This window comes from Sus scrofa, chromosome 1 (assembly GCF_054392235.1).
Source record: "Sus scrofa isolate SSC_HxYL_T2T_F1_AM1 chromosome 1, Sscrofa_HxYL_maternal_Yorkshire_Landrace_v2.0, whole genome shotgun sequence".
NCBI lineage: Eukaryota > Metazoa > Chordata > Mammalia > Artiodactyla > Suidae > Sus > Sus scrofa.
Window position 1 is genome coordinate 76,591,503 of NC_139383.1, and position 13,247 is coordinate 76,604,749.

Consider the following 13,247-nt stretch of genomic DNA (forward strand, 5'->3'; position numbering starts at 1 on the left):
GACTAGACTTCCCATCATGGCACAGCGGAAATGAATCCGACTAGGAACCATGAGGTTGGGGGTTCGATCCCTGGCCTTGCTCAGTGGATTAACAATCTGGCACTTCCGTGAGCCGTGGTGTAGGTCAAAGACGCAGCTTGGATTTGGCGTTGCTGTGGCTGTGGCTGTGGCCAGCAGCTGTAGCTTGGATATGACCCCTAGCCTGGGAACCTCCACATGCCATTGAGTGTGGCCCTAAAAAAAGACCAAAAAAAAAAGAATATCAGGCTAGAAAACTCACTCCTGACCCCTAGCAGATATATGTCCCTTACAAACACAAGCCATTGGTCTACACATTCAAGCCCTCGGCATGCTGGAAAGCAAGATATCTTTTTTTGGTAGCTATAGTTCTTATGGTTAGACAGACTTTTTTGGTTGTTTTTTTGTTTTATTTTATGCCCCCACCTGCAGCACATGGAAGTTCCCAGGCCAGGGACTGCATCTGAGCCACAGCTGCAGCAATAGCTCCTTTAACCTACTGCACCAGGGCTAGGGATCCAAACGCACACCTCCGCAGCAAACTGAGCTGCTGCAGTTGGATACTTAAACCCACTGTGCCAAGGTGGGAACTCCGTAGGGGCATTTCTCTATAAGACCTGAATTAGAGCTGTATTTCTCCTAATGGGGAAGGAATGTCAGAAACAGAATCTTTAAGTGGCTTTGTCAAAAGAAACACACTCTCACATGCCCCCTCTTCCCAGTCAAAAGTCCCGGTGTTAGGAGAAGGGGGTCCTGGCACTGAAGTGGGTGTGCAGCTGTCCCTCAGGCCTGCAAGAGTCAAACACAGAAGAACAAACAGGGAAAAATATGTTGTGACAATAAGAAAGCAATGTAAAAAATGAGAATTCTCATCTTGTTTTTTATTTCTTCTACTTTTACAAAACAATTTTTTCAAAACCCTTTTACAAAATTTAAAAAAAGACACATATACACGACATGCAGGAGATGAGAATAATGTTCCTCTAATACAAAGGCATTAATATTTCACGTGCTAGACAGCACACCAGCCATGGTTATTTCTTAAGACCAGAACGCCCAGAGTTAATCACTTCGATATTTTTCAATGCCGTATTTTTGGTTGTGGGACTTCATTTGTCTGAACTGCTCTGTTTTTCAGTCTCTTTCCAAGTAGTTGCCAGAGGCTTCCGGAGGGTTTCTGGAAGCATGAATGTTAGTATTCCACTCATGAAGGCAAAAGTTCCAACAAGCAACTAGAAGGAATTAAAAAAAAATAATAAATGACACATTGAGAAAGAAATGTACCCTTCGGAGAATAATCATTTCTGAACCTTTTTCAGAGGGCAATAGAATGGAACTGGACATAATTTTCATTTTTATTCTTCAGTGAGACCTTTTGGGTTACTTATGCTGGGCTGGGTTTTTTTAAGATTTTTTTTTTTTTTTTTGGTCTTTTTTAGGGCCACACCCTCGGTGTATGGAAGTTCCCAGGCTAGGGGACGAATCAAGTTGTAGCCTCTGGCCTACATACACCACAGCCACAGCAACGTGGGATCCAAACAGCATCTGTGACCTACACCACAGCTCATGGCAACACCGGATCCTTAACCCACTGAGTGAGGCCAAGGATGGAACCTGCATCCTCATGGATACTAGTCAGATTCATTTCTGCTGAGCCACAACGGGAACTCCTAAGATTTTTTAAAATTATGGTTGATTTACAAAAATTGTTCTGTCAATTTCTGCTGTACAGCAAGGTGACTCAGTCACACACACACACACACACACACACACACACACACACACACACACACATATTCTTTTTCTCACATTATCCACCATCACTGACTAGGCTTAATCTGATCATTTATTAACCACTGAGGAGCACTTACTCAATAAATACCAGTTACCTCTCACATTATTACACAAGTAAGCACTGTTCTAGGAGGTACACAGAGAAAAAAAAAAATCCCTGTCCTCCTGTATTCCCAGACTCCAGAGTCTTGTGGGGAAACTAAGAGCCTTGGAAGTGGACTTGAGGGTCAGAGACTGTCTTAGCCAACCTTGCCCCTGCCTCAATTATCAACATGCTATCAGTATTCGATAAATGGTGGGGAATGAATGGCTGAATACCCCCATGCAGGAATGACTGCTTCAATGAACCAAAATCTATAGAATTTAGGGGGAAACAAAACAGAGGCAATGGAAACTAACTGCTACTTGGGGGGGGGGGAGGTTTCCAAGTGATTTCCTATCAATATTCAGAATTTCTTTACTTTCCAGGTTTTGAAACATAAAAGGCAATCTTCAGACTAGCACCATGATGTTTGCTTTTAAAAATGCAAATCACGTTAAAAAGTAAAGTCTGCATATCTTTTCTCTGTTGATCATTACAAAGATTTTCAATAGACTTTAGAACTAAATCTCTACATGGTCTGTAAAAATTTTGTCCTTAGAGATAAACTCCTTCAGCAAAAAGTACTGCCTGGGAAAAGCCCCTAAAAATAGATTAAAGCAAGGTTTTTCTCATATATCTGTATCCTTGGTGCTTCTACAGCCTCTGAGACACATTGCAACTGTGATGTGACATGATGCCACATCAATAAAAGGGGTGACCTGGGAAGACAGCTCTTTTCTTTGTTTTGCAGACACTGATGACTTACTTCTTAGAAATATGGCAAGTAATTAGAAATTACTTAGAAATACAAAGTAAGCCTTAAAACAGCAGAAGAATTTAAAGGTGACATTGCAAAGGACGTTGAAACCCCAGAAGAGCCTGTCAGGGTCTGAAAAACAGTAAGTCTAAACAAGAAGAAGAATCAAATGGAGGATCCAAGACAGGACTGGACTGTCTTTTTTTTAACTGACTATTCTCTTTAGCAACACTAGGCAGGCACTGAACAAACTCAGAGTCCTCCATCCTCCCTCTCACTCTAAGCAGAAGGTCTGATCTCCCGCCATCCCGGCCAGCGCCCCCAACCCCTCCACAAACATCCCAGCGGAGTTCCCGTCGTGGCTCAGTGGTTAGCGAATCTGACTAAGAACCATAAGGTTGCGGGTTCGATCCCTGGCCTCGCTCAGTGGGTTAAGGATCTGGCATTGCCATGAGCTGTGGTGTAGGTCGCAGATGCGGCTTGGATCCCGTGTTGCTGTGGCTGTGGCTGTGTTGTAGGCCGGTGGCTACAGCTCCAATTGGACCCCTAGTCTGGGAACCTCCATATGCCGTGGGAGCGGCCCAAGAAATGGCAAAAAGACAAAAAAAAAAACAAAACACAACAACCTCCTCCACCCCACCTCTCCCTCCCCCTGGCCAAGAGGAGCCTTCGTCACCTCTCACCACCTCCTGTGGGTGGGAGGTGGAGGGGCTGGGGAGTGTCTTCCTCCATCAACAGACCTCCCCCTTTCTCACAAAGTTTTGATCTTTTCCCTCCCCTTAAAAAAATAAAAGTTTTGAGCCTCTGATAATCTTGGTACCCACTCTGCCCAGAACTTGGACTTGCCACCCATGTGGCCTTGGGCAAGCAACTTAACTTTTCTGCTCCTCAGCTTCCTTATTTGTAAAATGGAAATAATAATAGTACCTGCCCTGAAAGGACTAAGTCAAAGGACACATTTAAGGCACTTAAAACAATAAATGCTACTCATGTCTTTTTTTTTTTTTTTTTTTTTTTTTGTCTTTTTGCCTTTTTCTAGGGCTCCCGAGGCATATAGAGGTCCCCAGGCTAGGGGTCTAATTGGAGCTGCAGCCGTCGGCCTACACCATAGCCACAGCAACTTGGGATCCGAGCCATGACTGTGACCTACACCACAGCTCAGGGCAACGCCGGATCCTTAACCCACTGAGCAAGGCCAAGGATCGAACCCTCAACCTCATGGTTCCTAGTCGGATTTGTTAACCACTGCGCCACGACAGGAACACCTACTCATATCTTTTGAAATAAGCAAAAGAGGCCCTCTGCCTCAGCCCACACCCACTCCAGCCCCCAGCCCATCCTCTCCCATGGCGTCACTGCTTCTCCTTCCATCCTGCCCCCTGCAGCATGGCCCACTCCCACCTCCCACAGAAGCTGCTCTTCCCAGGCCCCATATTCGCAGCTGCCAAACAGGATGGACGTTTTCCTGTTCTGCTCCTTCTTTGCCACTGTCCCGTCCTACCTTCCTCACCTTCCCCTCCTTCTTTGGGGTCCTGGTCACCTCCCCGGCTGCTATGCCTTGGTCTCCACCCTGGACCCCTCTTCCCATCAGACTTCAAGTGCCACCATCCCCAGGGTTCTACTTTCCAGTCTCCCTCACTTCTTCAGAAGTTGACTTCCAAATCTGCACCTCCCGTGGGAGCTGCCTCCCTGAGCTCCCAGGCCTGTAAAGGCACCTGCCTCCTGGACGCCTTACCAGCCAGCAGGCAGGCACTTCACACTCATCACACACAATTCAAGTGCACTGTCCTTCCCCACCTCAACCTTGGTCTTCCTCCTGGGCTCCCTCCAGCCTGGAGAACAACCCTTCCATCCCTTCAGCTGGCCCCCCGCTCCACCATACCCAACTGGGCACAGGTCCTGGGGTTACAACTCTTCCATCCTGTCCCTCTCCAAACCCACATTTAGTCTGAATGTTCTGTTCTGATCTCATCTTCTGATTCCCACCACCCACCCTGAGTGTTCGCAATAATGCTTGCACCCAAACTCAAACTGGCCATGTTTCTTTTCTCCACTAAGTTTTTGCCTTTCTGCTCCCTCTGCATGGAATTCCCTTCTCTCCTTCTCCACCTGGCTGACTCTCACTGGCCTCTCCGGACACAGATCAAAGGCCCCCTCCTCCAGGAAACCTCCCCTCTGGCACTAGTCTGGGTTGGTAGCCCTCTCCTATAACCCCTGAACCCCAGAATTTCCCTACTACAGCCCTCTTCCCTCGGGTCTCTGCCTTCCCTCCCAGATTGGACATCTCTCAGGACAAATGCTGTTTCTTTCATCTCTGCTCCTTATCACCTAGCAAGGAGGTGAGTTCAAAGTCAACACTCAACCTGGGCCAAATCAGTTCACGAATACAAAGACAGTATGAATTAGATGTCCCCTTTTTTCTTAGATTCCTAAAAATAAATGTTTGATAATAAAAGCATCAGAATGAGTGATTTTCATTTACTTCTTTTTAAAAGAGAAAATATAAACATATCTTCTAGATTAGTGTTTCTATTCCTCAAAATGAAAACACTGGCTTTCTAGGCAGTTTGACATCTATAAAAAAGCTTAATGAGAAATTTAATAACATATTTTTACTCATTAAAAGTAACAGGCAACATCTGGTGCATCCAAATGAAGCTCATTCGCAGAATATTTTTACAAACATACACTGACCCCGCTGACAGAGAGGCTGTCCTGGAGAAGGGGTCCAGGGTCAGGGAGGAGGAGGGCTTTATTTCTCTGCATCCCCTTCAGGACTGTTTGTTTTTTGTTTGTTTAACCTATTCCAAAGGCACGGTATTTGGGTTTGAACCCAAGCTCTGTCAGTTTTAAGGTGTGTGACCCTGGACTAATAATTACTCTCTGGACATTAGTCTCTACATCTATGCACTGGGGACAGCAAAAACAGTACCTGCATTCTATGAAGACGCCTTTTTGTAAAGTACTTAAAATAGGGCCTATCACATAACAAGCACTATTTAAATACCTGTTTAAGTAAAATTAAAAATCCCTCTTAAGGAGTTCCCATCTTGGTGCAGTGGAAAGGAATCCAACTAGGAACCAAGAGGTTGTGGGTTTGATCCCTGGCCTTGCTCAGTAGGTTAAGGATCCAGCGTTGCCATGAGCTGTGGTATAGGTTGCAGACACGGGTTGGATCTGGTGTTGCTGTGGCTGTGGCATAGGCCAGCAGCTGTAGCTCCAATTCTACCCCAAGCCTGGGAACCTCCATATGACGCGGGTGCGGCCCTACAAAAAGAAAAAAAAAGACACACACAAAAAAATCCCTCTCACCTCCATAGTCCATAATGGATGCTTATGGATGTCCTTTTTAAAAAAAAAAAAATCTTTATTTGGTTTTAGTGGTTTTTAATAGCAGTTTGCCTTTAGAGATTGATATATCTTCTGGGTGTCTTAGCTTATTTTTAAAAGCATCTTTTCCATTTTTATCTTTTAGTTATTTAATGAGGAACATAAAGTGCTGGCACAAAGAAGATGCTTCTGGAAAAGTCCATGTCCTAAGAAGACTGGAGGATGCTCCAAAACCCCTTCTTGTGCAGACCAGGCCCAACCCTGCCCCCAATTAAGTGAACTTGCCTGAGGGCCTGTTCCTGGGACATGAATGAGACCCATGCTAAGCCAACAACTCTCAAAGAAAATGCAGGCACATACCACCTGTGTGTGCAAGATGACTTTTTTTAGGTTGTCTCAACTTATTTTATTGTAGGATTTTGTCAGTGTATTTTAGAAAAACATATAACTAGAATAACACCCATGGCTTCACTGTTGTTGTTTAGGGCAAAGCTAAATTTTAAAAGCCAATCTATTTGATTTAAAATATTAAGTGAATTATAATTATGAATGGCACACAAGGGGAGAGAAAGGCTTTGCTGGACCCAGTTGTGGGATATACAAAATGCCCTATCCAACAAGAGTGGAATGGTTTAACTGGGGGACAAAGGTATGCATGCAAATAGCACAGCCAGACTGTGACGCTGGGCTGTGGAAAGGGTACCTGTAAAAAGACACGCAGACCTGGGAAAGGGAGAGGAAAGGTCACTGGATCTCGGTGGCCTTCTTGAAGAAGTGGGGGCTGCTCTGAGTCTTAAAAGATTCCTGGGGGCTGCCTCATCTAAACCCCTAGAACATTTGGCCTCCACGAGTTGTGTAGCAGAGCAGTACAGAATGAGGCAAGTGTGTCCAGTTCTGGTCTCATTTCCCCAGCTACATAAGTCATAGCCATTAAGCTCCAGAACAGCCTCCTCCAGAAGATCCTGGCAGGGCCATCGCTCTCCACAAAGCTTGGGAAGACCCCGTGAAAGGGACTTCACAGAGGTGCTGGGAAGAAATCACTGCCTTAATGCATCTTATGTTTCTGGGTGCCCTTCAAGGCTCTGACCCAGATGGAGTTAGAGCTTCTGAAGCAGCCTGAGTCCTAATGGTTCTTGGTTTACCTCTTAAAATGAAAAGAAAAAAATGCTGTATCTGTCTATCTACCTACTATAAAATATAATTTCTTTAAAGTGCATAAAACAGGGGAGTTCCCGTTGTGGCACAGTGGTTAACGAATCCGACTAGGAACCATGAGGTTGCAGGTTCGATCCCTGCCCTTGCTCAGTGGGTTAAGGATCTGGCGCTGCTGTGAGCTGTGGTGTAGGTTGCAGATGTGGCTCGGATCCCGAGTTGTTGTGGCTCTGGCGTAGGCTGGCGGCTACAGCTCTGATTAGACCCCTAGCCTGGGAACCTCCATATGCCACGGGAGCGGCCCAAGAAATGGCAAAAAGACAAAACAAACAAACAAACAAAAAAAAAAATAGGGAGTTCCCGTCGTGGCGCAGTGGTTAACGAATCCGACTAGGACCCATGAGGTTGCGGGTTCGGTCCCTGCCCTTGCTCAGTGGGTTAAGGATCCGGCATTGCCCTGAGCTGTGGTGTAGGTTGCAGACGCGGCTCGGATCCCGCGTTGCTGTGGCTCTGGCGTAGGCTGGTGGCTACAGCTCCGATTCAACCCCTAGCCTGGGAACCTCCATATGCCGCGGGAGCGGCCCAAGAAATAGCAACAACAACAACAACAACAAAAGACAAAAAGACAAATAAATAAATAAATAAATAAATAAATAAAGTGCATAAAACAGGAGTTCCCATTGTGGCTCAGCAGGTTAAGAATCCAGCTAGCATCAATGAGGATGCAGGTTCGATCCCTGGCTCACTCAGTGGGCTAAAGGATCTGGCGTTGCTGTGGCTGTGGTGTAGGCTGGCAGCTGCAGCTCCGGTTCAACCCCTAGTGTGGGAATTTCCTATGCTGTGGGTGTGGTTCCAAAAAGACAAAAAATAAATAAATAAAATAAAATGCATAAAACAAATGCATAGTTTAAGAAATAATGATAAAGCACACACATCATGGTCTTTCTTGTTCACTCATAACAAAATACTGCTTGCATCCCAGAAGCCTCCCCCTCTGTTCTCCACAGGAGGAGGTCTTGCTCTAGTCAAGGAGCCTTATCTGTTTTCCTGGTTTTAACATCACTTTCATGGCTACAAAATGACTGTGTAAAACTAGTCCCATTTTCTTATTAAAAAAAAAAAAAAAAAAAAACAGATACATGGAAATTTGATGGGGAGAGGTGGGAAAGAAGCACTCTACCCAGGGGGTGTTCAGGCAGAGGAGGGGTAATGAATGAGAACAGGATGGGCGTAGAGAGGAGGAAAAAGTCTGTGAGGAACCGAAACCAAATAGGGAAGATGGTCCAGGGTCCACCTGGAGAGGGTGTGAGTATCAGGCAGAGTTTGGGTTTTATTCTGAAGGTGAGGGGCAGATGCATGGGAGCTGTGGTTCCGAAAACTATTCTGATGGGGTGGGGGGGGGAGGTGCAGGGCGGAGACGGATTGTGAAGGAGGAGCTGAACCGGGAAGCAGGCAAGTTGGGCGATTTTGAGAGAGAAGGTGAGGATCCCGTGTCATGGCTTGGGAGGAGAGGGGGAATTAGGAGCATGATGCGAAAGTGTCATGCTAGAGGACACAGGCTCCTACCCCAGAGTGGAGACAGAAGAGGGAACATAAGTCACTAACTATCTGAGTCTGGGACACAGTGAAGTTGTAAGATGCCCTGGGAGAATACCCCGTGAGGCTGATAGGTCTGCAGTTTGGAAGAGTAGGCAGAACTCAGGAGAGGTTATCCATGTAGGGGTTGGGAAAGACGGCCAGGACGGTCAAGAAGAGTGAGTCTCATTAAGGGGCAATTGGAAGAAGGAAGAGCAGAGGAGGAGACTAAGAGGGAACCACCTAGAGAGAGCTACGGCCAAGAAGTTTGGGAGAGGGAGCCTGGAAGAGGAGGAGGAGGGCCAGCACATCCAGGGCTCTCCCCAAGTCACTGCAGCACCTTGGGCAACCCCCCCCCACTTCCCCCACCGTCCCCACCTCCCTGCCTGCAGCCTTTCCTCCAGGTCTCCCATCTTCCTCTTGACCCAGGTATGTAACAGAGCTCCATGGGGCTTCCCAAGTTCTCAGTTCGACAAGGAAATCGGCAAACTGCTCTCACTCTTCACACACAGGCAAAGAGCTCACACCACTGGAACAGGAGGAAGCACACAGGCAGCCTCACTGGAGAAGGGCCCCTCAAGTTGAAGGGGAAGCTGAAAACCACAGATCCCTAACCTCTCCACCAGACACCACGGGATCCTTCCAGGAGCAGCTGCCTCCAGAACTGGCCTTGACCAGGCCACACAGTGGGAACACAGAGGCAAGGGTTGGGCATGGGAGCCAGGTGGAGGGGTGCAGGCTGAGAGCCCAGAGCCCAGAGCTCTCCCTGTGCAATCCCGGCTTCATGATATGGTTGAGGGGAGACCCTCTCAGGGGAGAGGGGCAGAGCTGAAATTAATTAATGGCTCATAAGGGGGTGGGAATGGGAAAGTGGAAGGCAATCAACCAGCAAGAAAACAGTAACCAGGAAGTTCCTGTTGTGGCTCAGCGGTAGAAACCCCGGTAGTAACCATGAGGATGGGGGTTCGATCCCTGGCCTTGCTCAGTGGGTTAAGGATCCCAGATTGCCATGAGCTGCTGTGTAGGTCATGCCTCAGATCTGGGGTTGCTCTGCCTATGGTGTAGGCCACCAGCTACAGTTCCTATTCAACCCCTAGCCTGAGAACTTCCATATACCACGGTTGTGGCCCTAAAAAAACAAAAACAAAAACAAAACAAAACAGAAACAAAAAACAATAAATAAATAAAAAAGAAAAGAAAACCGCAACCACCACACTACTTACTAACTGGTGCGCTGTTAATAAGGTTTCTACAAACCGCCATAACTGAATTATAAATTGGATCCCAGGAAATAAAAACAGAACTTAGCTGCTCTGCCTCTCTGCTATCTCAGTAAAGTTCTATGAACTGATGAACACCTGTGGCATGAAGATCCAAATGCTGGAGAGATAAACACAGAACGGGGCCATGATGCTTCCCACACGGCTCACCATGCTGCCACTCCCCACGGCCAGTGACCTGAAAACAACCAAGAGTATTAAGACAGCAGCAAGAAGGCAAGACAAGTGGGGCACCCATGATGCAGAGAATGAAGGAACAGCTGCCTGAGAGAGGGAACAGCTGCCTGAAACCCCTGTCCACCTTCCCAGCAGAGAATAAATTAAAAAACACAAGTTGGCTTAATATGCTTAGAAATCATTTTATTCTACTTTTTCAAGAATGGTTCATGATTCATTTTCACATTCTGTGAAACAGTGATGTATACAAGCATGCAGATAATTCAAGACAATTTAAGACCAAAAAAATCCCCAACCTGTACACCAATCTTCATCAGCTATGCAGGCCCCTACATACACTCATTCAGGCTAATACTGAGGATAACATCGGTCTTCTAGAGCAGGAATTTATTTGAGATATGGAGTGGGAATTTGGGAGGCCAAAAGATTTATATCTATGGAACATTCTATCTCAATTTTTTAAAGTCCAGCAACATCTTAAAGTGCTTTTCTTTGAAAGTTATTTAAAGAAATCTTATAGAATGTTTAGTAAAAAACAAAGAATATGCTTCCTCTGTGAATAAATATCTTTTATTAAGCCTAGGAGAGAGGCTCCAGGAGAAACCAAACCTGCCAAAGTCCCCATCTCAGACTTCTAGCCTCCACAATGATGGGAAAATACACTTCTGTGGCTTAAGCCCCCAGCCCGTGGTGTTTTGTTTGACCCTAACAAACTAATACAACTGACATCAAGACACACATCCTGAGAAAATTAGCCTTGAGTCTGGTGGAAGTCAACTGTCTTTGAGATTTTAAATGTTTTTAGGATAGGAGAGTGTGAGTTCCAAAAAAAGTTCTCTAATATCCTTGCTAATAACATGCAGACAAAGCCTCAGATTCAGAAACATCACCCTCATGTGTCGTCCCATATCTTGGATTTCCGGCAACTTCCACAGAAGAAAAGCATTTATCCTCAAGGGCCAGATATAATGAAATGACACATATGTGAAAGAGAACACGAAAACAACAGAAAAATAAGGAACTCTTACCTTACAATGGTTGGATACAGCTCTGCTGTGTAAAGGTAAATGAGGCCAAAGGCTGCCCCTATGGAAAACTTTCCAGCCATGGTTGCCACCATTAGACAAACATGGTAATCCTGCAAAAGAAAAAAACAAACAAAGAACAGGAGCAAGGCTGACCATCATTGTGTCATCAGGTCATTTTTTTTTTAATGATTTTTTATTTTTTCCATCATAACTGGTTTGCAGTGTTCTGTCAATTTTTAATACTTTTAAAGAAAAATATAAAGTCTTGGAGTTCCCGTAGTGGCTCAGTGTTAACAAATCCGACTAGGAACCATAAGGTTCCGGGTTCGATCCCTGGCCTCGCTCAGTGGGTTAAGGATTTGGTGCTGCTGTGAGCTGTGGTGTAGGTTGCAGATGTGGCTCGGATCCCGAGTTGTTGTGGCTCTGGCATAGGCTGGTGGCTACAGCTCCGATTGGATCCCTAGCCTGGGAACCTCCATATGCTGCGGGAGCAGCCCAAGAAATGGCAAAAAGACAAAAAAAAAAAAAATATATATATATATATATACATATATATATATATAATTTAAAATTATCACATAAAACTTTCTAATTCTCCAGTATTTTTCAGAACAATGAAAAAGTTTTGTTTCTGTTTGAATTTATTTTGTAAACCCTACACATGGTCTGACCAAGTTTTCCATCTTTATGAAATTTAGAGGAAAGCTTTACTGCACCTCCCCCCAGACTTGGGGATTTCAAATTACCAAATAAGAAAAGCCATTTGGGAGGAGACACTTCAGAATGAGACCTGCCCAGATGGTGTGTTTCTGCTGCCGTCCCTGATGTGTTCCACTTCAAAGCACGGCTCACAAAGACCTTCCACAATCCATCTTTTCTCTCCTCCCCTGTCTGCCAGCTGGGTGTTGAGTCCCAGGTGACCTTGGAGTTTATGTGTTAAGGATGGCAGTGCCTCTGTCAACCTGGGTCTCTGAGTGACTCCATGGAGCCAAATACCCCCTCACTGTTCCCACAGCCACCAAAGAGGTACACCCACACCAAACTTTCTATGGGCAGGAAATAAATGTCTATGATGTGAAGTCACTGCGATCTGAGGCTGCCTCTACTAGAGCAGGTAGTGTCACCTTGTGACCTGAATCACTATTGTAAACAATATTTGTTGAATGAATTAATGGAACTTAAAATCATATTGGGTTGACATTACCATTTGGAGAGAATTTTAAAGAGAGGGGAGAAATTTGTGGTTAAGGGTTAGTGCTCTATTTCTAGAAATCCCCATGAGCCATGTCCCTGTCGTTCTTTACTTCTGGGGCTTAACCACTGTAGATCTTGAAGGTTCTAGGGTTCCCTAAGTCTTCAACAGGTCAACAGCTGCCATCACCTCAACTAATATAACTGCAAACCACTTAAAAGCACAAACATAAAAGGTATGAATGAAGCTCCTTCAAATTGACATAGACCTTGTTTTAACTGGCATGAATCAGTTGTCAATCAACTGGAAATTTCAATATATAAAATATTTGCTTTGGCAACCCTAATAACTAAGTGAAGTGTTACTATAAAAGGAAGGCACTGGTTAGCTTAAATGAAAAGGTCAAACAATATGCACAACTTAAAATGCCTGGATCTAAATGTGGAGACACTACTGGTTAAGAATTATATAATCACCAAATGAAATTTTATAAAATATTTTCAAGTACTGTTACAGGGACCAAATTTTGCAAATGGAGAATGAAAATACAGGTTCTAATAACATTTGGGGAGGGAGCACTTCTGGGTGCAAGAGGTATTCTAGGGCTGGAGCTTGACAAAATATAGGGATATGAAAGCCATCTTGGTAGTTTATGGCAGTGTTTTTCACTGAGAAATTCCATTTTTAAAAACAAGCTACTTGGGAGATTTAAGCATTATAGAAATTGGAAACTACTAGTCTACCACAGTGAAAAGCAAGAGTATTTAAAGTGGAACAGTCCTGCACATGAGACCCATCATATCTTCCAGCTGTCTCCATGGCTCCCTCCCTCCTTCAGGTTTCTGATCATATGTCACCTTCT

At 45.1% G+C, this 13,247-nt stretch overlaps 1 protein-coding gene across 3 annotated transcripts in view; it reads right to left on the reverse strand.

Moving 5' to 3' along the window:
• Nucleotides 1-878: 878 nt before the first annotated feature.
• Nucleotides 879-13,247, reverse strand: part of SLC22A16 (solute carrier family 22 member 16) — a 46,389-nt gene continuing 34,020 nt past the window's right edge. For all 3 annotated transcript variants that reach the window (XM_021091125.2, XM_003121349.6, XM_084962912.1), the window contains 3 exons: nucleotides 11,194-11,303; nucleotides 10,067-10,166; nucleotides 879-1,250 (listed from right to left, as the gene is read on the reverse strand). In XM_021091125.2, coding sequence (XP_020946784.1) covers nucleotides 1,128-1,250; nucleotides 10,067-10,166; nucleotides 11,194-11,303 — 333 coding nt within the window. In that variant the 3' untranslated portion in view covers nucleotides 879-1,127. The remainder of the gene's footprint in view (nucleotides 1,251-10,066; nucleotides 10,167-11,193; nucleotides 11,304-13,247) is intronic.